Source organism: Triticum aestivum, chromosome 1A (genome assembly GCF_018294505.1).
Source record: "Triticum aestivum cultivar Chinese Spring chromosome 1A, IWGSC CS RefSeq v2.1, whole genome shotgun sequence".
Lineage (NCBI taxonomy): Eukaryota > Viridiplantae > Streptophyta > Magnoliopsida > Poales > Poaceae > Triticum > Triticum aestivum.
In genome coordinates, this window is record NC_057794.1 from 13,523,752 (window position 1) to 13,547,730 (window position 23,979).

The following is a 23,979-nucleotide window of genomic DNA, read 5'->3' on the forward strand; positions in this document are numbered from 1 at the left end:
GTTGACAACACCTCCACCTTCTTCACCGACAAAGGAGACATAATCACATGGGTATGGGCACTCCCCTTGACAACTGCCAAGCTTGGGGGAGGTGCCCCGGTATCGTATCACCATCACAACTCCTATCTTTACCGTTTTTCTTAGTTCGATCCTATTGGTAGTATCTTGATCTAGAAGAATAAAGTTTATGGCATGATCTAGTTTTGAGTTTTGCTTTATGATCTCTCTATGTAATCGAGTCTGTGAGCTAGATATATATAATAAAGATTAGTGTTGAGTCAAGGGCTTGATTATTTTGCCATGATCTTGAGTGAATAAAAGAAAAGAGAAAAAAATAAAAAGAAACAAATAGATCATATTGATATTATTGAGAGTGATGACTTCACATAGAAAGAGTATGATGATTAAAAGTTGTTGGGAGTTGGCAGACATAGCTTTGGTCATCATTGCAATTAATAGGAAGTAATAAGGAAAGAGGGGTTCACATATAAATATACTATTATTGACATCTTTTACGAATGGGAGCACTCATTAAAATATGACATGCTAAAGAGTTGATGTTGGACAAGGAAGACAACGTAATGAGTTATGTTTTCTTATGTCTGAGATAAAGTATGTTGTCATGGATCCTCCAACATGTTGAGCTTGCCTTTCCCCCTCATGCTAGCCGAATTCTCAGCACCAAGTAGAGATACTACTTGTGCTTCCAAAACCCTTAAACCAGTTTTGCCATGAGAGTCCACCATATCTATCTATGGATTGAGTAAGATCCTTCAAGTAAGTTGTCATCGGTGCAAAGCAATAAAAAATTGCTCTAAATATGTACGATTGGTTGGTGTGGGGGAAATAAGCTTTATATGATCTTGTGATGTGGAAGAAATAAAAGCGACGGACTGCATAATAAAGGTTCATATCACAAGTGGCAATATAAACTGACGTTCTTTCGCATTAAATTTTTGTGCATCCAACCATAAAAGCGCATGGCAACCTCTGCTTCCCTCTGCGAAGGGCCTATCTTTTATTATTATCTTCTACCTTATGCAAGAGTCATGGTGATTTTCACCTTTCCTTTTTCATTTTATCCTTTGGCAAGCACAGTATGTTGGAAAGATCCTGATATATGTACCTAATTGGATGTAGGGGAGCATGAGTTATTATTGTTGACATTACCCTTGAGGTAAAAGGTTAATTGGGAGGCGAAACTATAAGCCCCTATCTTTCTGTGTGTCCGATTAAAACTCCGTAACTACAAGTATTGCGTGAGTGTTAGCAATTATGAAAGACTATATGATAGTTGAGTATGTGGACTTGCTTTTAAGCTCTGACATAGACTCTTTCTGATGTTATGATAAATTGCAATTGCTTCAATGACCGAGATTATAGTTTGTTAGTTCTCAATAAAGTTTATGATTCGTACTTTGCATTGTGAATGGATTATTACTTGAGCATAAGAAATCATATGACAATATCTATATAAGTTGTTGTTATGAGAATAATCATGATGCCTTCATGTCCGTATTTTATTTTTATCGACACCTCTACCTCTAAACATGGGGACATATTTATCGTTATCGGCTTTCGCTTGAGGACAAGCGAGGTCTAAGCTTGGGGGAGTTGATACGTCCATTTTGCATCATGCTTTTATATCGATATTTATTGCACTATGGGATGTTATTATGCATTATGTCACAATTCTTATGCCTATTCTCTCTTATTTTACAAGGTTTACATAAGGAGGGAGAATGCCGGCAGCTGGAATTCTGGGCTGGAAAAGGAGCAAATATTAGAGACCTATTCTGCACAACTCCAAAAGTCCTGAAACTCCACGAAAGTCATTTTTGGAAAATATGAAAAATATCCAGCGGAAGAAGTTCACGAAACGGGGGCCCACCTGTCCACGAGGGTGGGGGCCCAGCCTACCCCCCAGGGCGCGCCCCTACCTCGTGGGCCCCCTGTTGGCTCTTCGATGCCCATCTTCTGCTATACGAGGTCTTTCGTCGAGGAAAAAATCATAAGGAACCTTTCGGGACGAGACTCCGCCGCCACGAGGCGGAACCTTGGCGGAATCAATCTAGGGCTCCAGCAGAGCTGTTCTGACGGGGACACTTCCCTCCGGGAGGGAGAAATCATCGCCATCGTCATCACCAACGCTCCTCTCATCGGGAGAGGGCAATCTCCATCAACATCTTCACCAGCACCATCTCTTCTTAAAACCCTAGTTCATCTATTGTATCCAATTCTTGTCTCCAAGTTCGGGATTGGTACTAGTAGGTTGCTAGTAGTGTTGATTACTCCTTGTAGTTGATGCTAGTTGGTTTATTTGGTGGAAGACCATATGTTCAGATCCTTTATGCATATTATTACCCCTCTGATTATGAACATGAATATGCTTTGTGAGTAGTTACGTTTGTTCCTGAGGACACGGGAGAAGTCTTGCTATTAGTAGTCATGTGAATTTGGTATTCGTTCGATATTTTGATGAGATGTATGTTGTCTAGCCTCTAGTGGTGTTATGTGAACGTCGACTACATAACACTTCACCATTATTTGGGCCTAGAGGAAGGCATTGGAAAGTAATAAGTAGATGATGGGTTGCTAGAGTGACAGAAGCTTAAACCCTAGTTTTTGCGTTGCTTCGTAAGGGGCTGATTTGGATCCATATGTTTCATGCTATGGTTAGGTTTACCTTAATACTTTTGTTGTAGTTGCGGATGCTTGCAATAGAGGTTAATCATAAGTGGGATGCTTGTTCAAGTAAGAACATCACCCAAGCACCGGTCCACCCACATATCAAATTATCAAAGTACCGAACGCGAATCATATGAACGTGATGAAAACTAGCTTGACGATATTCCCATGTGTCCTCGGGAGCGCTTTTCCTATTATAAGAGTTTGTCCAGGCTTGTCCTTTGCTACAAAAAGGATTGGGCCACCTTGCTGCACTTTATTTAATTTTGTTACTTATTGCTCGTTAAAAATTATCTTATCACAAAACTATCTGTTAGCACTTATTTCAGTACTTGTAGAGAATACCTTGCTGAAAACCACTTATCATTTCCTTCTGCTCCTCGTTGGGTTCGACACTCTTACTTATCGAAAGGACTACGATAGATCCCCTATACTTGTGGGTCATCAGCCTAGTTCCTTCATCATCTTTTTCATGTTGCTCAGACCCGAGCCAGGGGGCCTCAGCTAAACTACCTGTCAGATCTCTTGTCCGTTAAAAAGTGGTTTCCGTGGACAGTAGGGCCGTAATCTCTCCTCGATCCGGCCGTGGGGGGCCGGGAGTATAGGACTCCGGCCAGCAACGACGAGGGAGGAAGTCTCCATGGCGGGGCGAAACCGCCGTCCGGAGGAGCCAAACCCTAATGAGAGGGGAGTTTGCGCTGCATAATAATAGTAGCAACGACACATTATTATGGCAAAGGAAAAAAGTTTGATTCCCATTCGGCCCCGGCCCCGGCCCGTGGTCAGATCGATCACACACAAAATGCATCCTGGCCCAGGCCCAGGGTGGGGGCCCGCAGCCCAGGGGCAGAACCGTCAACCGGTGCCGACCAGCCACAGCCAGCCTGCGGCCACCAAGAGCCAGAGGTAGAGAGCAGAGACATAGAGCGATAAGAAGAGAGAGCTCCTCATCCGCCTGCTCCCTCCCTATATATAATCCCCAATTTCGTCTCCTAACATATAAAGCCTCCCGATTTCGAACCTCCCCTCCCATCCCCTCACTCCTCTCCCCCCATCCGAACCCTCTTCGCACCGCGCCCCGGACCTCCCGGATCTCGCAGCATAAAAAACACCTGTATTCGGAAAAAAAATCATGTGTTTGAGAAAATGTTAGTGTGTTTTAAAAAATGCTCGTGAATTCAAAAAATGTTCATGAAATTTTAAAATATGTTGACCAAAATCAAATAGTGATTGTGGATAAAAAATTTCATCTATTCAAAAAAATTCCGTGCATTTCAAGAAAATGTTCGTCAAACAAACAATTTTAAAGATTTTGAAAATTTGTTTCTAGATTTAAGAAAATGTTTATATATGCAAAAAATGTTCACATTTTCAGAAAAAACATGTTAATGAAGTCGATAACTATACACAGTTTATAAAACAATTCGTGAATTTGAAAGATGTTCACGATCTCATTAAAAATGTTTGTGAAACGAAAATTGTTCATGATTTCAGTTTATTATTAGTTTTGCACCAATAATATTATCAATACATATCAAATTATGCATGATCGCAAAAGGACTACTACCAATAAAGTAATATATTTTTATTCATTTTTATGATCTAAGAAATCATTATTAAAGCTTGACAAAACAAAGTTTAGATCCTAGCATCGTCATTGTGCATATTTATTATGTACAACTTTCCTGATCCATGTCATTCGATCCACTCAAGGGTAAAATGGTCAAACATAAGACAAAAGCTAAACTCTTTGGTATATAGGCTGTGAGTTATTTGCAGGGTAAAGAGGATTGGAGAGAGTATCAAACAACGAAAAAGAAAACTGGTGACAAAAATATTTGATCCATTAGTGACACTACAGAATTTATAGTAAACTTTTGTACTTATTTGAATAAATTGTATCATACTATAAACTTAATGGTTTAATTTCTATTACTTGACTATCATAGATAAGCACAACTATTAGATAAATTGTCATATTATTCTTAGCTATAAAATTGTAATGTGTATTAAACTATATAATGTAAAAAGTTATATTTGAATTAATTTTGGAAGTTGCATGAATTATATATAATTTTTTTGATTTTTTTGCATATGTGTGAGTGTGTGAGTGTGTGTGTGTGTGTGAGTGTGAGTGTGTGTGTGTGTGTGTGTGTGAGTGTGAGTGTGTGTGTGTGTGTGTGTGTGTGTGTGTGTGTGTGTTATCATATATAGATTTTTAATATCATTATATATCATGATAGTGATTTCTAAGCAAATAACCAGTGTATTATTAGCTAAGAACCATTTATAGAATATGTTGCAAGTTGGGTTCAATAGTAAGTTGCGCATGATTTGTACTTGTATTCAAAGAATAATCATTATTGTAATAATCAAAGAACACCAAAAAATTGCTAATTCTATGTCTGCATACTTATGGTTTGGTTATTTGAATTTCGATTCAGTGTGTACAGTATCCCCTGCCCGTTTCTCAACTAAAAACTTGTAAACATAGAAATTTAGTTAACATATATTTTCATAAGGGCGTAACTAATTAAACTTAGCTTTGTCATTCAGATTGGTTTGTTCCTACGTGATATGCACTATAGATATGTAGTGTGAACTTGCGCTCCTGATATTAAGATTTGTTAACGTATCCGATAATCTTTTGGAGGAAATGTGTGACAGCACAACGTCATATATTTAGTATTTGAGTATGTCCTTTGGAGGCACGGGCCAGTCACCCTATTTTACCCAGCCTATGAGTCTATCTTGATGGAAGGATTCCACCGCCCCTCTGCATGCCTTTTGTGGGGAGAATCCTGAAGTTGCACACCAACATGGCATTCTTTGGGAGGAGCCCACAAATCTTATGTTTCTTTGCCATTCACGTCGAGCTCATCTAGCTCCTCTGCTCCAATGAGAGGATGCTTGGGCCAATTACATTGACACTTGCCTTCGGTCCTCTGTCACTCCACATTCACCACGGTTGCCGCTCACCGTGTTTTTATTGTCACAATCTCAACTAGCCAATGCAGGTCGGGCCAAGTACTGGTTGAGATCAATTAGAAGAGTCTGGCCAAGGAAGAGGTAGAGGGGAGGAGAAAGCGGTTCACCACGCGATAATCCATGGATGAGGCGAGACTCATTTACTACCTCATGAACAGTAGACAGGGCAGTCTCCAGAAATTTGGGGCCCCGGTGCGAAATGCCAATTGGGCCCCTAAAATTTCTAGGTACTTGGCTTTTTTATATAAACAAATATGAATGAATTCAAACACTACCGAAATTATAGGCTTATCAAGAAATAAAAACAAAAAAAAGACTAAACCTGAGTTTTTGACAAAAAAACTATTTGGGAAATCTTGGTGTGTGATAGCTTGGAGCCTACTATATATCATCCCTGGACAATTTGATTGATGAAAAACTGATTCATATGCACATGTACTCATTAATATTGTAATTCAATAGAACATAGTCTGATATAAACAGGGATTCAGTTTGAGAAAACCCGGTGAACAGATCGGTGATGCCATCACCTTGGTCTTGGCCACCCGCTCCTTTTACTTGTACAGTGCGATTTGTGACTTGCCGAGACCCCAACGGCCAACAGAATCATGGAAGCAATTCTTCATGTTGGCAAAGCTGTGAGCTACGTCCGACGGCAGGAGACGAAGGGATCAATCCTTTCACGACCTAGATCGATTGATCCATCGACAGGTTGAGGAGCACGCCCAGTCCGGGCCCAATTTTGTGCTAGGAGTGAAAAAAAAGCCCAAAGCAAAAATAATATACATGACATTGACCCAAGATCGGGGGCCCTTGGAATTTGGGGGCCCTGTGCGGTCGCACAGCCCGCACAGGCCCCTGGACGGCCCTGACAGTAGATTCAGAAGCAAATGACAACAAGAATAAATAAATAGAATTAGTTTTTTTTTTCATCGAAGATGCTGAGCTTGCCAGGAGTGTGTAAATTTATGTTCCCGACACAATCGATCTTGTTGGTTAAATTTATGGTGTAAGTTGAATCTCGAAAAGCACGGGCACCCTATATTTTAGAACGGAGAAAGTATTTGGGAACTGATTTTGTGTTGGCCCATGTGGCTCCGGCCCACGGTCAAACACATCCCAGCCCGGCCCGGCCCAGCCCATGATGAGTGGTCACCGTGGGCCAGGGGCAGAACCGTCAACCGGTGCCGACCAGCCTGCGGCCACCAAGAGCCGGAGGGGCAGAGAGAGCAGAGACAGAGAGACAGAGAGCGATAAGCAGAGGGAGCTCCTCATCCGCCTGCTCCTGCTCCCTATATATAATCCCCAATTTCGTCTCCCAGCATATAAAGCCTCCCGATTTCGAACCCCTCCCCCGATCCGAACCCATTCCCACCTCCTCCTCCCCTCGCCGCGCTCCGCTCCAGGACCCGCCGGATCTCGGCCCCCGAGGGATCATCAATCCGCACCGCAGGTGATTCCCCTCTCCGTCGCCCCTTCGATTCCGCTGCGCAGATCGAATCGCTGCCTGCTGTGTTGCTCTGTCTCCGGGTTCTTGTTGGTCCGTCCGGGATCAGTCCTGCCCGCCGGAACGGGCCGGGAAGCCGTCCCCGGGCCCTCCGCTCTGCTTTTCTAGGGTTCGTTCGTTCGTTCGTTCGTTCGTCCGTTAGCGGTGGGAGGGGGGATTCGCCCTTGGGCTTGGCGGATTCCTCGATGGATTCGGTGGGAGGAGAGATGCCGCCGGAATGGAGCGGAACGGAACCCCGCCGGAAAAAAAAGAGATCTTTTTATTCGTCGTTCCTTGCGGGGGCGGGGGATTGGCTGATCTGCATCTAGCAGAGGAACCGGCCAGATGACGCACGGGAGGGAGGGGCCATTGATTGTGGTTGATGTGTAGTAGTAGTACTAGCTTAGTGCTTGTTCGTATCGAATCATCATCAAATGGGGGATCTTTTGTTCAGAGACGATTCACAGTTTCACATGGCATGGATGAATCGGCTCTGCTTGTTGTTATAGTACTAGTCTAGTACTAGTCTTTACTCTGTATGTGACATGAATGGATACTTATCTAGCTTGCTGCTAATATCTGACAAAAGCGTGCTTGTTTGGCGCAGGCGAAACGATATGGCCACCTTCGAGCTGTACAGGCGGTCCACCATTGGCATGTGCCTCACCGAGACGCTCGACGAGATGGTCTCCAGCGGCACCCTCAGCCCTGAGCTCGCCATCCAAGTGCTTGTCCAGTTCGATAAGGTGCGACCGCTGAGACGTTCTTTCTTCGGTTGCCGCCAGTCTTCCCCTTCAGATTGGGGGAGCATGATTCTAGTTATCTTGTGGATGATTTGATTTATGGTATGTCTGTGTTTCTCGTGTGTGCAGTCTATGACGGACGCACTGGAAACCCAAGTGAAGAGCAAGGTTACTGTCAAGGTACGTGGTTCGGAAAAAAAAAAGCTGTCATTTTTCGCGCCATTTCGGTGTTTGCCTGCTCGGTGGGCTCGTTATTACTTGCCGTATGCTGCTGTGAATTAATTTGTCGGGTTCTAAAAAGGTTATGACCTTTTGGGGTATAATAAATAGTTTTGCTGTTCTAGATAGCGGTCAATCAATATCCGCACGACACGTGGTACCAGTGCTAAGTTTGCACTGCAGTTTAGCTTGTTTGTTCACATCGCAGACCTCTGTAAAGGAAACAAACCTTAACTTTTCTTGTTTTGCTACATATATTGCTTACTTAAGATATCGTTCACAGTTTCCAAGGCCATAAGGGCGAAGATCCTGGGAAATATGTCTTTCATACGTTGTTCTGAGTTCAAGGGATGTCAGTCAATTTGGGGAAACTCTGGAATTGTGTAAAAAACCTGTTTTACTAAACAAAACCTGTTGACAACTTGACATAATCTGTGTTCATATCTAAAAAGATCTTCTTAAGCTACCACTTACTCATTGTGACCATAGTTTCGGACTTTCGGTCACCTTAATTTACATGATGTCAAACAGTACTGGTTTTTCTCAATAACCAAAGCATTAACATGGAATTTGGAAGAAAATATCCTTTTGTAGCACAAATGAATTGCAGTGGAACGCGTTGGGATTTTTTGCTTGCCTGATTGATCTTGAATAAAATGAATGAAGTTATCAACATAGTATCAAATAACTTCTGATATCTGATTGTGGTTCAAGGTTCACCGTAAAAAAACTAAACCAAACAGGATTAGCCCTTGGTGGCATCTTTTGCTAGGAAGAAAGGCGAGCACCAAACTTTGCGGAGGCTGAGCCTCGAACGCGGGTTGCCAGGCTGCGAGCACTTCAGCCGCTCTAGCTAGCCACCCGAGCAGACGCTTGGTCTTGCTCATGGTTCACTATAGCAGGTGCCATCTTTCACCATAGCAGGCGCCATTAAGGATTTCATTGATTACTAGATATGGTTCACTGTTTCCAAGGCCGTAAAGGGCAAAGGTCCTGGGGAATCTGTTTGTATACGTTGTTCTGAGTTCTAGGGATGTCGCACAATCTGGGGTAACTCTGGAATTGTGTAAAAAAAGAACTTTTTGCAAAACAAAACATGTCGACATAATGCATGTTTTACAACTAAAAAAGGAGCTTCTGAAGCTGCCACTTACTCCCTCTGTAAACAAATATAAGACGTTTTAGATCACTACTTAAATATTTGTTGACAGAGGGAGTATTTCTTATTTTTCTTTTGTATCAGTCACCTCGATTTGCATGATTTCAGATACTACTGGATTTTCTCACTATCCAAGACATTAACATGCGTTGGTGATTCACAAATATCCTGCTGGATTTCCTTTATATCCAAAACATTGACATGTTGACATTAACTGTATGTTGAAAAAAAATCCTTTTACGGCACAAATGAATTGGAGTGGCACGCATTGAAATTTTTCGCTTGCCTGAAGTTGTCAACAATAGTTTTAAATGACTTTTGGTATCAGATATGATGGTTCATGATTCACCCTAAAAAAAACCTCGCCCAACCAGCACCACACCTGCGGAGGCTGAGCCTCGAACGCGGATGGGCGGGCTGCGAGCACTTTCAGCCTGCTCTAGCCAGCCACCCCAGAAGACACTCTGTCTCGTTCATGGTTCAGTTGCCAAAGGATTTCATTGACTCCTTGTGTCCACATTGTATTTGAACCTGGTAGAGAACTGATCAGAAACTTGAATCCCCTGTCTTTCTGGATTGAACAATTATTTTGTTTGCTTTCAACTACGTGTAGCACTTTTACATTTTTTTTCTGTCAAAAAGGAGTCCCCTGTCTTTTTATAGAAACCAAAGGTAATTGACCTGCAACACCTTCTGAACAAATGCCACTTGTGGCATGAAACAAAAAATATAGGCATATACAGTTTTTGTGGTACACATCATATTACTATTATCTTTGAAATTGCTAAACAGTGAGCAGACTAGGTGGTACCCGGGCATGTTGTTGGTCCCACTCCCCAGTGAGCAGACTAAACCCTATTCCCTCCTCAACTCTGTTACCACCCTGTGTGGGCCGCCCTGGCGCCCTTGCCTGCAGCTGAAACTTCTCCCTATCAACAGCCATGACTACCACCTCTGCCACGTTCCATCCACCAATATCCCACCACATAACACCCAGCTATACAAACTCCAGTTGATCTTAGCTGCTGGCTTCCTTGAATAAGTTTGCGTTCGCAAATGCCTGCAGGAAACCCTAAGATTGCGAGTAACAGATATGGAGAACCAGATCAATGATATCTTTAAGTAACACCACTCAGAGCAGGCTCTGGTCCATTTTTAAATTGACCAGCATGCTAATGCTACAACAAACATTGTGAATTCAGATTCGATCAGCAATCTGCATTTGATATCTTTGTTACTGGAGGCTATACAACGAGCCACCATCATCACTAACTCAATCTTGTGCCTTTGTGTGCTCATAAATGCTGCCTGTAGCCTGTTTTTTGTACTCGAAAACATCTAAAGCATATAATCACCATTTTTCTGTACGTTGCTGGGCCTAGCTAATAGAGCACAGAGGGTGCAAGCATGGACTGGTTCCTGGCTTCCTGTTGCTGCTTGTGTGGCGTTCTTCTAGAGGGTTGACGGTGTGTGTATAACCTGGCATTGACCTGGATTCTTGGTTGCAACTTTACGGATGGAACCTGGCATCGATCAATCTCCTGTCAATTTGCTGAAACTGTTCCCACAAAAACAACTTGAATTTTTCTTGAAAACGTGGAGTTGTCCAATTGGTTCAGTAAACCCAGATACTCTTTGCCGTTCTAGGAAACCTCTTTTGTTTAATGGATCTCTTTTAGTCGATGCGTGGACTGATTCGGGGGGAGATATTTCCAGCTTTTTAATACTGTCACCACAAATTGAGCTGTGGTTCAGACTTGCGTGCTTCTCATTGACATGGTCGTCACTGCATCTGCATTCCTCATGCCTGTCCGTTTCTGGGTACAAGGCCATCTGCACACCCTGTTGTCTGCTTCAGCTGTAGCTCAGACTGTGTGCTGATAACTCAATTCCGCATTGCGCTGATAATCCATCAGGTTAATGCCGTCGCTACGAAATTCAGCTCTAGTTCAGACTTTTTCTTCTCATTGCCATGATTCTCACTGCATCCAGCTTAGAGTGATAACCTTTGTCAGAATAATACTCATTCATGTTCCTTTTTTTTTCTGTGTATATATGCAGGGCCATCTGCACACCTACAGGTTCTGCGACAACGTGTGGACATTCATCCTGACGGACGCGCAGTTCAAGAACGAGGAGACGACCGAGCAGGTGGGCAAGGTGAAGATCGTGGCCTGCGACTCCAAGCTACTCAGCCAATAAGCAGCTCGCTGCCGACTCCCGGAGGCGGGGCTCATTCGATCCCCGCCTCCGCTAGAGAACACCACCACCACCACACCACCCTCTTCATAATCCATGGGTACCTGTAGAAGGATCTCATGCGATGCGACCCTAGAGCATCGCATCGCATCGCAGCCACAGAACTTTTTCCGATCCTTGCCGTGTAATGTTGTTTCCCTGAACTTTTGATATAACTGGTGACTGGAATGAGTAAGTAGCAATCAAAACTTTGTTTGGAAATGTGATGAGACATTTAGCACATCTTGTGTGATGACGGCGTTTTTCCCCGAACTTATGCCGGATTTTCACAGGCTGCGATGTTATTAATATGTAGCTGGGATTTTTCTGGCCGAGAAATGCTTGTTGCTGCCAACAGCAAGCAGAAAAGCAGGCATTTTTCTTGGCAAACCTTGTTTTGTTTGCAATGCAGTTTCAGCTGGAAAAGTCAAGATGTATGTGTTCCCCTCCGTGTTGAGCTGAGCTCCAATGCCAAGCCTGCACCAGGCAGCACAGCCCTGCAAGCTAAGCTATTGTTGCAATTGGTGGCAGAGAAGAGAATCAAAGCTGAGCGCATGCACAGCAGAGCCGAATGACCGGTGACAAGAGTGAGCAGAGCTGCTCTGCTTTTCTGTGCAGGGCCAGAGCAGAGGCCAGAGGGGCTAGAGAGAGAGAGAGAGAGAGAGAGAGAGAGAGAGAGAAGGAATAATAACTGCGTGCATGCATGAGGTGGCTTCCACTGGCAATGGCCACCTTTCAGTTCAGTTCAGGTCTGATTGCTGCTGACCATGAAAGATACTGTAACACACACACACACACACACACACACAATTGCTTCAGTCTTCACCAGGCCACCACTGTTCGTCCTCCTTGACAGAGAAACATGGGAGAAAAATCAAACAGTTTACACAGTGCAAGAGGAAGCTGTGGTGTGTGATTCTTGTCTTGGCTGCTCCAACCAGCAAGCTACACATGTCCATTCATGGCAAGTTCCAACCCCCTTCCTTCCTCCCATTAAGCCATCATCATCATTGCAAAAACAAAAAGGTGCCCTTTTTGAGTGTGAGAAAGTTAGTGGCATGCAAGCTCAGCCTTGACGGCCACACACTTGCTCAGAAAACAGGGGGAGGGGAGGCAGCCAAAGCTCTCTTCCATGTGCCTGCCTGGTTTCAGCTGCTCTACTACCAATCCACTGAGAATTCAGAGCCTTTTGAACATGCTTTTTCACAGACAGTCCAAATTACTACAAGCTGGAAAGGCCTATTGTGATTCTTGTGTTTGCTACTGCTCCAGTCAGCAACCTACACGTATCCATTCCTTTTCTTTTTCTTTTGAACACAGTTCAGACTCGACTCCTACGTACGCACATACACTCATCCTTATGAACACCAGTGTCAAAGTCTAGGATTTGAACCCTGGTGGTTAGCCACGTTTACACTCTTTAAGCCATTGTTTTTGCAAAAAAGGAAAAAAATATGTGTGTTCCTTTTCAGTGTGGCAAGTGGCATTATGCAGAAGGAAAGCTCGGCCTTAATGGCTAAGCACTCACGCTCAGGTCCTAAAACCAAACACTGCACGTATGTACACACACCATTGTTTTCTTCTTCTTGGGGGTCGCTTTCCAACATGGCTTGCCTCCCAAGTTCCCTCATGAAAAAGGCCCATCCATCGATCCTCAAAAAGGAAAAACAAAAAGTCCCCTCCATCCAAAAACGCACTGATAATTAAGTCAGGGTGGCCATGATGAGCAACACTCCTCTTCAGTGTTTGGTTTAATTAACGGCGCAAGTTGCATCATCCGTTTTGTTTATTCCACATGCTCCCAATCTTTGTTTGTTCTGTAGCGCCAGAGTTCCGTACGAAGGCTTCGTTGTTTTCTACTCCCTCGTCCCGAAATACTTGTCTTAAAAATGAACAAAATGGATGTATCTATAATTACTATTTCAACTTTTTTATAATTACTATTTCTCTTTTTGCATACCATGTGCATATTACACACCCAAGAGCCAAGGGGTGTTTTTTCCAAGATCCCACCGCCTTCACATTAAGTCATGTATCATCATCATCATCATTATTGCAAAAAAAGGCAAACTTTTTGGCTTGAGTGATTGCAAGTGGCATGCAGAAAGAAAGCTCAACCTTAATGGCCGGCTAAGCACTCACTCAGACCCAGACCCAGGTCTCAAACAAACACACTGCATGTACACATTGTTTTTCCTTTGGTGTCACTTTCCAACTTGGCTTGGCTCCCAAGTTCCCTCACAAAGGTGATTAACTATATGGCTAAACACATTGTTTTTTAGAAAGAGAAGCAAAAGGCCATCAAGACAATTAATTAACAGTTAGATCAGGAGAGAGACAAACAAACCTGGTGATGAAGAGCACTGCGGCTAGCTCTCCTGCTCCCAGTTGCACCATTTGTTTAACCGCATGCCACGTGTTCCGTACAAGGCAACGTGCCTTGGTGACAACAAAGGTCAGAAAATATGCCTGCCTGCTTAATCCAAATTGTTGTCACATTAGGATAAGAGCAAGATGGATGAGACCAATAAATTCTAGTACCATTTTTTTGCACTGCACATGGAGATATTTTCTTGCATATAAATAATAATATACAGCAGTATATGTAAAAAACTTGAACAATTAGGACAGTTGCAATCAGGAGATCAAATGGTTCGTGTTGACAGTCAAGATAATTAGCTTTCCTGGAGAGAACTAAGCATTCTGCCCTCACCTAACCGATTCCTATTAAGGTGTCATTTTCGCCATCCTTTTTCTTCTCTTTGGCTTTGCTTTTGAACATGTCATCGCACGGGAAGAAAAAGAAAAGAGAAATATTCGTGTGGCCACAAAGGCGAGGAGGCGGCCACCATGGACGGACGGGCAGCCCGGTTTGTTTATATGTGATGTGATGAATGCCACATGAGGCTGCTCTGCTGACCCACCCACCCCCTCCCTGCTCTGCTCTGCCATTACTTGGCGTGTGCTGCTGCCGCTGCTGAGGTGAACAGGAGAGAGAAGAAGAAGAATAGAAGAGCAAGCAGTGAGAAGTCTGAGAGAGAGAGAGAGAGAGAGAGAGAGAGAGAAGAAGAGCAAGGAGGAGATGGAGGTGCAGGCTCGCCATGGCGTCCTGCCAACAGGGAGGCAGCAGCACCTCCATGGCCATGGCCAATCTCACCATCAAGCTCCCGCGGGTAGGGGTCTCTGCAAGAACTCTTGGCCATTCCGTTCTTCCCCCCTCCTCTTGGCCGACAGTTCTTCGCTCTCTCTTCTTTTTCTGCTTCTCCCGTCCAGTGATCTTCCTCCGCATTTCTAATAGAAATTTTACTTCTTGGGAAGCCATTGCCAGTTGATAGCCCTGTTTGATCGAATCTTTGGAAGGCTCTGCTTGGTTCTTGGTTCTTGTGGTGCTCTGCTCTCTCAAATTCATGCCCCCCCTCCTCCTCCCCCTTTCCCCGTCTCCCCTGGTTTTACTGGCTTCCGAGGAGTGGCTTGCGCTTTGATCTCTGGGCCAAAAACTTTCTGGGAGGTTTGTTTGTGCCTCATCTATCTTCTTGTTCCATTATTACAAGCAGGAGCAACAGAGGCAAAAAAATTTCTTGTTTTCAGGGATGCATCATGCAGGTACAGTGAAAGATCGGCTCTGCACAAGGAAAAGATTCTCAATAGTGAAATTTATTAGATATGATGGTCTTTTAACCTTTTGATTCCTGGGAACCAGTAGTAGCAAGGCCTGCAGTGTGAATCACCAGAGAGAGGGAGAGAGGGATTTGTGTGGGAAATTTGGGCTTATCTGCATATTGTCTGTGATCCAGTTGGCTCACAGCTTTTGTGACTCCCCTTCTTTCCTTTCAAACCACAAAAATGCCCTGAAAGTTCTGATAAAATTCATAAATGCAGTTGAAAAACAAAATGCAGCTGTGAACTCACTGATTTTCTTCTCTTCTCAGAGGCACTGATTCCATGTCTTTTACCACTGTATAACAAAACAAACAAATTTGCAGGAGAGGATGAGTGGTGGGAGTACTTCCCATGCCCCTTCTGCTACATTGAGGTGGAGGTCCCCTTCCTCTGTGACCACCTGCAGGAGGAGCACTGCTTCGACATGAGGAATGCTGTAAGAACAAACCATTGTGCATTTCCCAATCTGGTGATTGAGTGGCTTCTCTTGATGTAACAAATCTGCATTTCCCTCTCTGGTGATTGAGTGGCTTCTTCTTCTTCTTCCAGGTGTGCCCGATCTGCGCCGACAACCTCGGGGCCGACACGACAGGGCATTTCAGGGAACGGCACTCACAGCAACTCAAGGTACAGTGAAACTTCCATCTTCACTGCCAGTAATGTCACAACAACAGGCATTGCATTTTGCAAACCACATTGCAGCTCACTGTCAATGCCATTTTGATCACAGATGAGGAAGTCGTCTTCTTCCAGAGCAGGGGCAGCAGGTTCTGACAAGGAGGCATATGAAGAGGACGACTCCTACTTTGAAGAATCATCGTACATCATGGGCCAGCCGGTTCCTGATGATCATTCACCTGACCCTCTGCTCTCCCAGTTCATCTGCACGGTCGCGCCTCCGGTCGTCGATCCGGAGCCCAGCAAGGCCGAGGAGGAGGATCATGCTGCACCGTCCTCGGATGATCAGAGGTATGATTAGTGCAGATACTGTTGAAGGTTGGGAGTGAAAGATGGCCCTGAATATGAACAATGGTGGCTGACTGCCCCAAATGATCTGCTTCCTTCTTGCTTGCAGGCTGAATCAGGTTGTCATGGACGATGCGTCGAAGAAGGACCTCGAGGAGCGGTTGCGGAGGGTCGAGTTTGTGAAGCAGATGCTGATGACAACGATAGCTTGGGACTGATTATCCAGGGCTGGTTATAGCACTTGACTAGCTAGGATTGCTCAGGATCTTGGAAGTGCCATTTTTGTTGAGATTGACCCTTTGGTACATGTATACCTGCAACCTTGGATACCTGAATTGACCAATCTTGATCCTTTTAAGCTAAGCTTTGGTTATCATCATGTCTCTTTCCAGGAGAAACCAGTTGGACTCTTCTTTACATAATTGATTGACAGACACCCACTCTTTTGCATTAAAGTACACATGATGCAAGAACATAAACTTTCTCAGCAAAGAAGAAACATCCAGCAAGTACATTGTACAAGCAAAAATGGCAGGTAGAATCGCACCATATTTGATCAAAAATAATGTATTGGACATCAAAATTTGCGGCAGAAGAGCTACAGGGAGTGGATCCTGCAAAACATAGGGCTATCCATTCACTATAGTTTTGCAAATGACAGAACTGCGACAGTCATACATTGTTCAGGCTTAACAAATGAATTCCTTGACTCCAAGGAGACCTAAGAAGTCAGATTGCAGATTCATGTAGACCATACTGCTGTATCAGCGGCTTGCACCACGACCATGAGTGCTCAGTGCCTCAGTCCACCACATGTCTAGAAATAGCTGCTCTCGATCGCAATCTTCCAAAGGGCATGGCCAATTCTCATAGGTATCCCTTGGTGATTTGTTCTTGCAGTTCGTCGAAGTTCCAAGCATCATTGACCGAATAGTCACCTGTGAAGCAGACATAAAAATCAATGGCATAAAAGTACTTGCATTTTCCAAGCCAAAGAGACTTATGTGCCTTGAAAACACATATGTATATAACGCTCGTATATACTTCCTCCGTCCCAAAATTCTTGTCTTAAATTTGTCTAGATACGGATGTATCTAACACTAAAACGAAACTAGATACATCTGTATTTAGACAAATCTAAGACAAGAATTTTGGGACGGAGGGAGTATATACTAGTAAAAAAACACAGGATGTATATAATGCTCATATAAAACATACCAATTGAGTCCCTCCGAAGGGCAGTTAAATGAGCACAGCTGCAGAAAAATGCATACATTAGACTTAGTCATCACAACGTATCAGCATACAAAAGGTGGAGGTATCCAAGGACAGTAGTAACTCATGACAACTACAACAACAGGATTCTTCTCAGACCACACATGAAAAGATAAAAGTGAACCATTAAATGCTTCCAGAAAAATAAAATGGAAGACACTTTTGTGATACTATAGTCAACAGAATCAGTACCACAAGCTAGTCAACTATGGTACAATAGTTAAATTCCAAAAAAGAACCCCCCAGTTCAATGAAATGCAAATACTTGTTGCACATGAAATTCTATCACTCACTGGGGAGAATACAAGTTGCTGAACTAATAAGATGATAACAAGGTAACATGATATTTGCACACACACACACACACTTGTAACACAATCTTCTTTTCGAGAAGCGAAGAAATAAATATGAAGGTAATTATGGCCTTTTATTCAGTTAAATCATGTCACACATAGAGGAATATATGCAAACAAAACAAAGCTCTACAACAAGAATAATAGAGCAGACCTTCGAAGCGCTTTCCCCAAGTCTGCACAGAGGGACCGAATATATGTTCCTTTCGAGCAAGTAACTCGAAATATCAAATTTTGCCTGTAGATTGTAAATAAAATTTATCTTCAAGAGGATTCAAACATGGCATGAGAGTATGACACGCTTAAGTATGGATCTATATTGTCCACTTGGAATTTGAAGGTCGGAAAAGGAAGAATACCTGTCTTCTAAACTGCGCTCAATATCAAACTTGTATATTGATATACGTCTTGGTGAAAGCTCTATCGATTCGCCCCTCCTTGCCTTGTCATACATTTTTTCACCACCAACCTGATGGCGATGATCAATTGCAAAAACACAAGTTATGAACCTATTGCATCATGGTTGGTTGATAAGCGGTGAGTAATAGGCATGAAAAACCCATGTGCCAACACACTGAAGACATAACAATTAAAAATTATATTGTCCCAGCATCATAGCCTACTATTATTCGATATAATATTAATGGATTATCTATCATCCTCTTGCTTGGCCGAAGAACGGAATATACTGGTAATTCTACATTTCTGTGACAAGATAATGTAATCACAAGTGTACAAATGGCTAGCCAAGGATCAAAAACCATACCCAATTACAACTTCATGTCATTATTTACAGCAGCTACAGTATGATAGGGCGGCTATGCCGCTATGGTGAAAAAAATGCATCTTATCTTTCAATGCCCTTCTCTTTTTTTCCCCATAAATACGAACAGCGTAGACTGTTATGCAAATGAGGCGTGAGACATGTTGTGCAGACCATCCAGGTTACAAAGACACTCATCCATAGATAATAAGAAGTTAGAAAGTAAAGGACTAGCAACAGCATGACATAAGTTACAATGAGTAAACAATGGCTTCAGTATACAAGAATATAGTGTACCTTAATGGCAGAAAACATCGGAGGAACTTGCCATATTTCACCCATGAATGATGCTGCTGCCTTTCTAATATCTTCATCTTTGATGTGTTCCCATGATTCCCTCTGAATAACCTGTCCACAAATGGGGATGGTTAGGCATAATATAAACTAAATGGCACGTGATTCAAATCAAGCAGGTGTGAACATTAACAGTTTTCAGTAGGTAGCTAGGATTGAGGGACAAAGAACAATTGGATGTGACTTATTGTCCTTGAATAAAAGGTGAGATTGAATAAATCAAAATTTAAGATCCTAATGGCAACATATCAGGTGCAAATCTTCAGGGCCCAATAGGATAACCTGGCTTTATTCAGCACCAAATAAACATGAAAATTAATGCAATTTATTATGTAGTCTATGAAGTGTTATAGCACTCTTCAAAATATCAGCACCAAACTCAAAATGTGTTAAAAGAAACAAAGGAAAGATAAGTTCAGTGTGAATAGTAACAGTATCCCCTTTCCTTCTGATTCAATCTGTCACAATTTTCACATTATTCCTACTAACAGAAAATGAATTTGAAGTTCAAGATATACATGTAGAGTAAGTTCAGAAGTACATGTATACTTATTCATGTTGATTTGGTGCCTCAACTGACCAAGTTCTATGACCTAGGGTGGTTTGCACCTCAAACCTCGTATGTGTTGGTCTTAAACACACTGATTTCTGTGACATTGTATATAGCATGATTTCTGTGACATTGTATATAGCAAAAGGATAGAATTAAAATCATCACAATTCAGAGGATAACACAAATTCGTATAGAGTTCAACTACACTAACTGAGAATGAGACATTGGTCATATCAGTCAACAAGGTAATCACTAATCAGGTGTTTTTTTTTTTCAGGATAGAATATCTACATTCCAGTTTGGTGCATTGAACATTCCATAGGTAGCATAACTAATTGTGAATCTAATAAGTTGGTATTCCATTATACTTCCTCATATGATTCAGATCATATAAGTCAAAAGTAGACCCATTTGATAGTTCCTATAATAGAAGAATGCTCAGCAGATCAATGTAAAGATATTAAGATGTATACTGGTGAATCTGCATCCCAGGTTGATGTTGCTTCTCCAAGCCGGAAAACACCACTATAGCCTTTAACCATGCCTTGATATCTTGAAATCACAAAAACAATGAGTCAGGAAATAAGCTTTAAGTTAATGCTAGTGCAGGGGAGACGACTACGATGTCATCAGTCCAGTTCTTCAGAATGCAGATGATATTATTCCAAGACATAACAATATAGAATAACTTGAAATTGAAATGTGATCATTGAAAGGAAGATTGTTCCAGTAACCATGAAGGTTGTCCTGAAAAGAGAAGATAAGAAAGTACGTACCTATCAACAACTTTGGTTGCTTTGCCCACACAAACAATCAACAATCCAGTGGCCATAGGATCCAGAGTACCAGCATGGCCAACCTGCAACCGGAGATACCATAAACATGTGGGGGAGCAAAAACCACATTAACCACACACCATGAAAACTGCGAAGTCACCTTTTGCACTTTCACCAACCGCCGTAGTTTTCCACAAACAGTAAATGAGGTCCACCCTGAATTCCGTAAAAATAACATTTTGAGTTGGTAGGAAGACAAGTTCAGTATCATTGCCAATGGCATTTCTTTTACTAATTACATGACTTCAAGAAAACTGTCCAAATAAAAGGTGCTGCTACGGTAACAGGACATGTAATGTATGTACTCACATAAACAAATCAGTAATTCAAAATGCCAAATCTAAACTCATAAAGCATGAACTCCAGATCAGGACCATTTTATGGAAAAGTTCGTGAACCTGCAATGTTACATATACATCTGAATTCAAATGTACCACAAGCATCTAACCCACCCATTCTGCCAATTCTAAAAAAGGGCTGCAAGTAAGCATTTACAGACACCGCATCTACATAAAAGGCTGATTGGTGGTATGCATCTCAAAATATGTGCTCATAATTAGCATCACCATCGGCACACTACACAACCAAATACATGCCACTGCTGTGTTAACAACACACACTGCAATTCAGGTACACTGATATGGCCATGACATCTTATGGCATTCCCATGAGACTATGAAAGCATTCATCAATGTGGAAGAGAGCGCGTCACCTTTGGGCTTGTCGATGAACACGACGGTCCCAGTCGGCCCATCCCACCGAGGCGGCAGCTCCGTCCTCGTGCTCGCGAGGTGCGGCCGCGGCCAGTCTTCTTCCTCCCTCTCCGCATCGCGCTTCACCTGCCTCGGCGCCCCTCCCAACACCGGCTTCTTCTTCGCCGTCGAAGCGTCGTCAGCCTTCCCCTCCCCGGGCCCTTTCTTCAGGGCCCTGAAGAACTCCTCCACCTTCCTCTCCAGCACCTCCCCCTTGTCCGCCCCCTCCTTCTTCCCGACCTCCCCGCCCTCCTTCTTCTCCTCCTCGAAGAAGACGAGGCCCTTGTCGGCGTCGGAGGGCGGCGCGTCGGCGTCGGCGGCGACGAAGGCGTTGTCGAGGGACTGCTCCGGGAAGTACTTCTTCTCGAGGCGGTAGAGCATGCGGTAGTGCTTGTCCTTCTCCCAGGGCATGGCGAAGGCGTCGTGGAAGTAGAGCGCCTCCTCGCGCGCGTGCAGCCGCGGAAAGTCCACCACCTCCGGCCGCAGCTCCACCATCTCCGACGTGGTCGTCGGCTTGGTGCCCGTCGTGGCGTCCGGGTCCGGGAGCTGCCGGCTGCGGCGCTTCCGGAGGTACTTCCGCTGCGCGCGGTCGAGAGCGAGTTGCTGCTGCCCGTCGGCGCCCTCCGCGTCGGGCGGCGGGGGGCGGGGGGCGGCGGCGTCGGCGTCGGAGGGGGTGGATTTGGGGGTTTTCACGGGGCGGTGGACGAGGAGGTCGTAGTAGAGAGGGTAGGGGGTGGCGGTGAGGGAGAGGAACCGGCGGGGGAGGCGAGGCGCCGGCGAGAGGAGCAGCGCCGCCGCCGTGGCCACTGCCGGTCGGCCGCTGCGAAGCATCTCGCCGTCACTCCCCCCTCTCTCGTGCGGCTGCGCGACGGCGTTATCGCCGAGACCTTCTTTCTGGGCTCGTCCGTTCGATCTTGAATGGACGGTCCAGATGGACGTTTGTAGAGCAGACAGAAAGAGCCTCTTCAATTTTTTTTTTTAAATCAAGAGCCTCTTCAAATTGAAGGGTTTAAATAGTTTGATTCACTAGGGTTTTCCAATATTACCACTCCCTCGGTCGAGAAATATTTGTTGGAGAAATGGTTATATCTAGACATATTGTAGTTTTAGATACATCTGTTTTTATCCATTTATGTCACAAGTAATTCTGGACGGAGGGAGTATTTGTGTATATGCAGGTTGATGTAAAGTTAAGCATGCTACTCCCTCCGTTCCAAATTACTTGTCGCAGGTATGTATGTATCTAGATGTAATTTGGAACAGAGGGAGTAGTTTATAACGTCGATAAAAACGAGTGAAGATCAATTGAAGTACAAATTCCACTCATAGTAATTTCAATACTTTTACAGCCGAGCGAAGATCTTATTATGATTCCCCTAAGTAAGGGAACATACTACAATTAGCATTATATTTAAGCACAAGATAAATTATGAGTTCATCTACAATGTTTGATACTAGTGACACGACCAACTTAGTTTATATCCACACCATTGATTGTTCATCAGGAAATGAAAAATTGTATGTCTACAAATTGTTATATTTGTTGGGATTGCATGGATTGTATTGACGATTGAATCAGTATTGGTAGTTACTACAAATACCAAGAACAAAGTATCTTAATAAGCGTAAACCCTACAACCTTAGAATTTTCGCATTCTTACAATATATGAATATAAAGCAATAATTCAACATGGTGATGTGAATATGTTGTATGATGCGAATTTTTGTCATTCCGCCATGACTCCAAGCTCTTGCCGCACTCCTATACCCCTTGTTTTCTGATCCATTTATTCTAGTCCGCCGAACCATTAATAATTTTATGCAAAGCGGAACCGTCAAGATTAAAAAGATAAGATTTAAGTTGGCAAGTCACCAGTGTAATCCACTCCGAATATCTGAACATCACATGTTGTCCTATGAAGGTATGGTGTATCATGAAAAGGAAAACCTACTCAAATCCTTTTAAGTAAAACCGGTAGTTTTCTTTAAGCTGGCATGAAAAGCTGCAAAATTACGTTAGGTTTGTCGATATTTAGCACTACCGTGACAACTAGTGCATACATGATAGTGTGCTTTTGTTCCAAGAGTGGAAATAAAGAAAATCAAAGCACACTACAATCGCAGTCGGATGAAGTCACTCAAAGCTGCTCGGAAAAAGAAAGTATGAGTTCAAAAATTCACTAGCGTGTACGGGCTCGCCTGGTCACAGTATCGTGAGGCGTCCGCTTGTTTCGGGATATGGGACGTAGACGATATTTCATGTGCATTTAGCGGGCGGGAAAAGAGGACATTTGCACGGATTGCGGCGACGGACGCCCAAGCGATAGCGACGACATTTTCGGTCCTGGACTCAAAGTAGCTACCTGTCTCAAACCAGTTGCCGTCGACGGCCGAGCTTTGATTTTCTGGATCGTAGTTCCGCACTTCTTCCACAGCTGAAAAACGGGACTGGACTTCGGCCACATCTTCGCGAGCTCCACGGAATCATGCGACCAAGCAATGGACAGTTATCGGCCTGAAGCAGGTTCACGTTGGCGAGCCATCGCAGGCAGTTCAAAAATCAAACTGCATTGTTTCAACGGAATAGATGCTCGGTGTACCGTCGTTTTACACGGCGTCGTCTCAGTATGATACTGTTGAACGGTTCCTACCCTGCCGGTCTCTCTATACTCGCATTGAAGGCAAACACAAACACGCCATTGTCCCATTGGTACACGTAGCGGGAGCAGCCGAGCTCGTCCGCTACATGGCCACTTTCGTATGAGTTGGTGGACAAAGGATGCAAGGGCACTTCCTAAGGACTTGAGGACATATTTATGCTCTTAAAACCAGGAGGTAGACACTGAGGGGGCCAAGCATGCTACATCTAACATTACTAAGCTTTCCTCCACTTTTTCTTCAAGGTGTTGCAAATGTTGGGGGTGGGGCAGGGGGCTAGTACTTTTT

At 43.6% G+C, this 23,979-nt stretch overlaps 3 protein-coding genes across 4 annotated transcripts; 2 read left to right on the forward strand and 1 right to left on the reverse strand.

Moving 5' to 3' along the window:
- Positions 1-6,895: 6,895 nt before the first annotated feature.
- On the forward strand, positions 6,896-11,762 carry LOC123186015 (transcription initiation factor IIA subunit 2). The gene is made up of 4 exons (XM_044597817.1): positions 6,896-7,129; positions 7,770-7,908; positions 8,035-8,085; positions 11,345-11,762. The coding sequence occupies exons 2-4, from the start codon at positions 7,780-7,782 to the stop codon at positions 11,483-11,485; spliced, it is 321 nt and encodes a 106-aa protein (XP_044453752.1). The 5' UTR covers positions 6,896-7,129; positions 7,770-7,779; the 3' UTR covers positions 11,486-11,762.
- Positions 11,763-14,445: 2,683 nt separating this feature from the next.
- LOC123186037 (protein DEHYDRATION-INDUCED 19 homolog 6) lies at positions 14,446-16,545 on the forward strand. 2 transcript variants are annotated; one of them, XM_044597835.1, is made up of 5 exons: positions 14,446-14,694; positions 15,505-15,617; positions 15,731-15,808; positions 15,912-16,150; positions 16,257-16,545. In XM_044597835.1, exons 1-5 carry the CDS (start codon positions 14,604-14,606, stop codon positions 16,363-16,365), a joined length of 630 nt encoding a protein of 209 aa, XP_044453770.1. In that variant the 5' UTR covers positions 14,446-14,603; the 3' UTR covers positions 16,366-16,545. The 2 variants fall into 2 exon arrangements, with proteins under 2 accessions (XP_044453770.1, XP_044453776.1); XM_044597841.1 differs by lacking the exon at positions 14,446-14,694 and adding an exon at positions 14,703-15,124.
- Positions 16,546-16,676: 131 nt separating this feature from the next.
- LOC123186027 (uncharacterized) lies at positions 16,677-21,900 on the reverse strand. Its single transcript, XM_044597826.1, has 9 exons — positions 20,994-21,900; positions 20,382-20,437; positions 20,222-20,304; positions 19,919-19,997; positions 18,836-18,946; positions 18,135-18,244; positions 17,930-18,013; positions 17,366-17,403; positions 16,677-17,085 (listed from the first exon to the last, which is right to left on the reverse strand). The coding sequence occupies exons 1-9, from the start codon at positions 21,862-21,864 to the stop codon at positions 17,015-17,017; spliced, it is 1,503 nt and encodes a 500-aa protein (XP_044453761.1). The 5' UTR covers positions 21,865-21,900; the 3' UTR covers positions 16,677-17,014.
- Positions 21,901-23,979: the final 2,079 nt, after the last annotated feature.

Bases quoted from the DNA above. Each gene is read 5' to 3' on its own strand.
- LOC123186015 (XM_044597817.1), top strand. From the start codon at position 7,780: ATGGCCACCTTCGAGCTGTACAGGCGGTCCACCATTGGCATGTGCCTC. The intron at 7,909-8,034 runs GTGCGACCGCTG...TCGTGTGTGCAG, and splicing joins TGCTTGTCCAGTTCGATAAG to TCTATGACGGACGCACTGGA. The intron at 8,086-11,344 runs GTACGTGGTTCG...GTATATATGCAG, and splicing joins AGAGCAAGGTTACTGTCAAG to GGCCATCTGCACACCTACAG.
- LOC123186037 (XM_044597835.1), top strand. From the start codon at position 14,604: ATGGAGGTGCAGGCTCGCCATGGCGTCCTGCCAACAGGGAGGCAGCAG. The intron at 15,809-15,911 runs GTACAGTGAAAC...TTTTGATCACAG, and splicing joins GGCACTCACAGCAACTCAAG to ATGAGGAAGTCGTCTTCTTC. The intron at 16,151-16,256 runs GTATGATTAGTG...TCTTGCTTGCAG, and splicing joins CCGTCCTCGGATGATCAGAG to GCTGAATCAGGTTGTCATGG.
- LOC123186027 (XM_044597826.1), bottom strand. From the start codon at position 21,864: ATGCTTCGCAGCGGCCGACCGGCAGTGGCCACGGCGGCGGCGCTGCTC. The intron at 20,305-20,381 runs GTGACTTCGCAG...CTCCGGTTGCAG, and splicing joins GGTTGGTGAAAGTGCAAAAG to GTTGGCCATGCTGGTACTCT. The intron at 17,404-17,929 runs GTCTGCTCTATT...ATTTTTCTGCAG, and splicing joins TTGGGGAAAGCGCTTCGAAG to CTGTGCTCATTTAACTGCCC.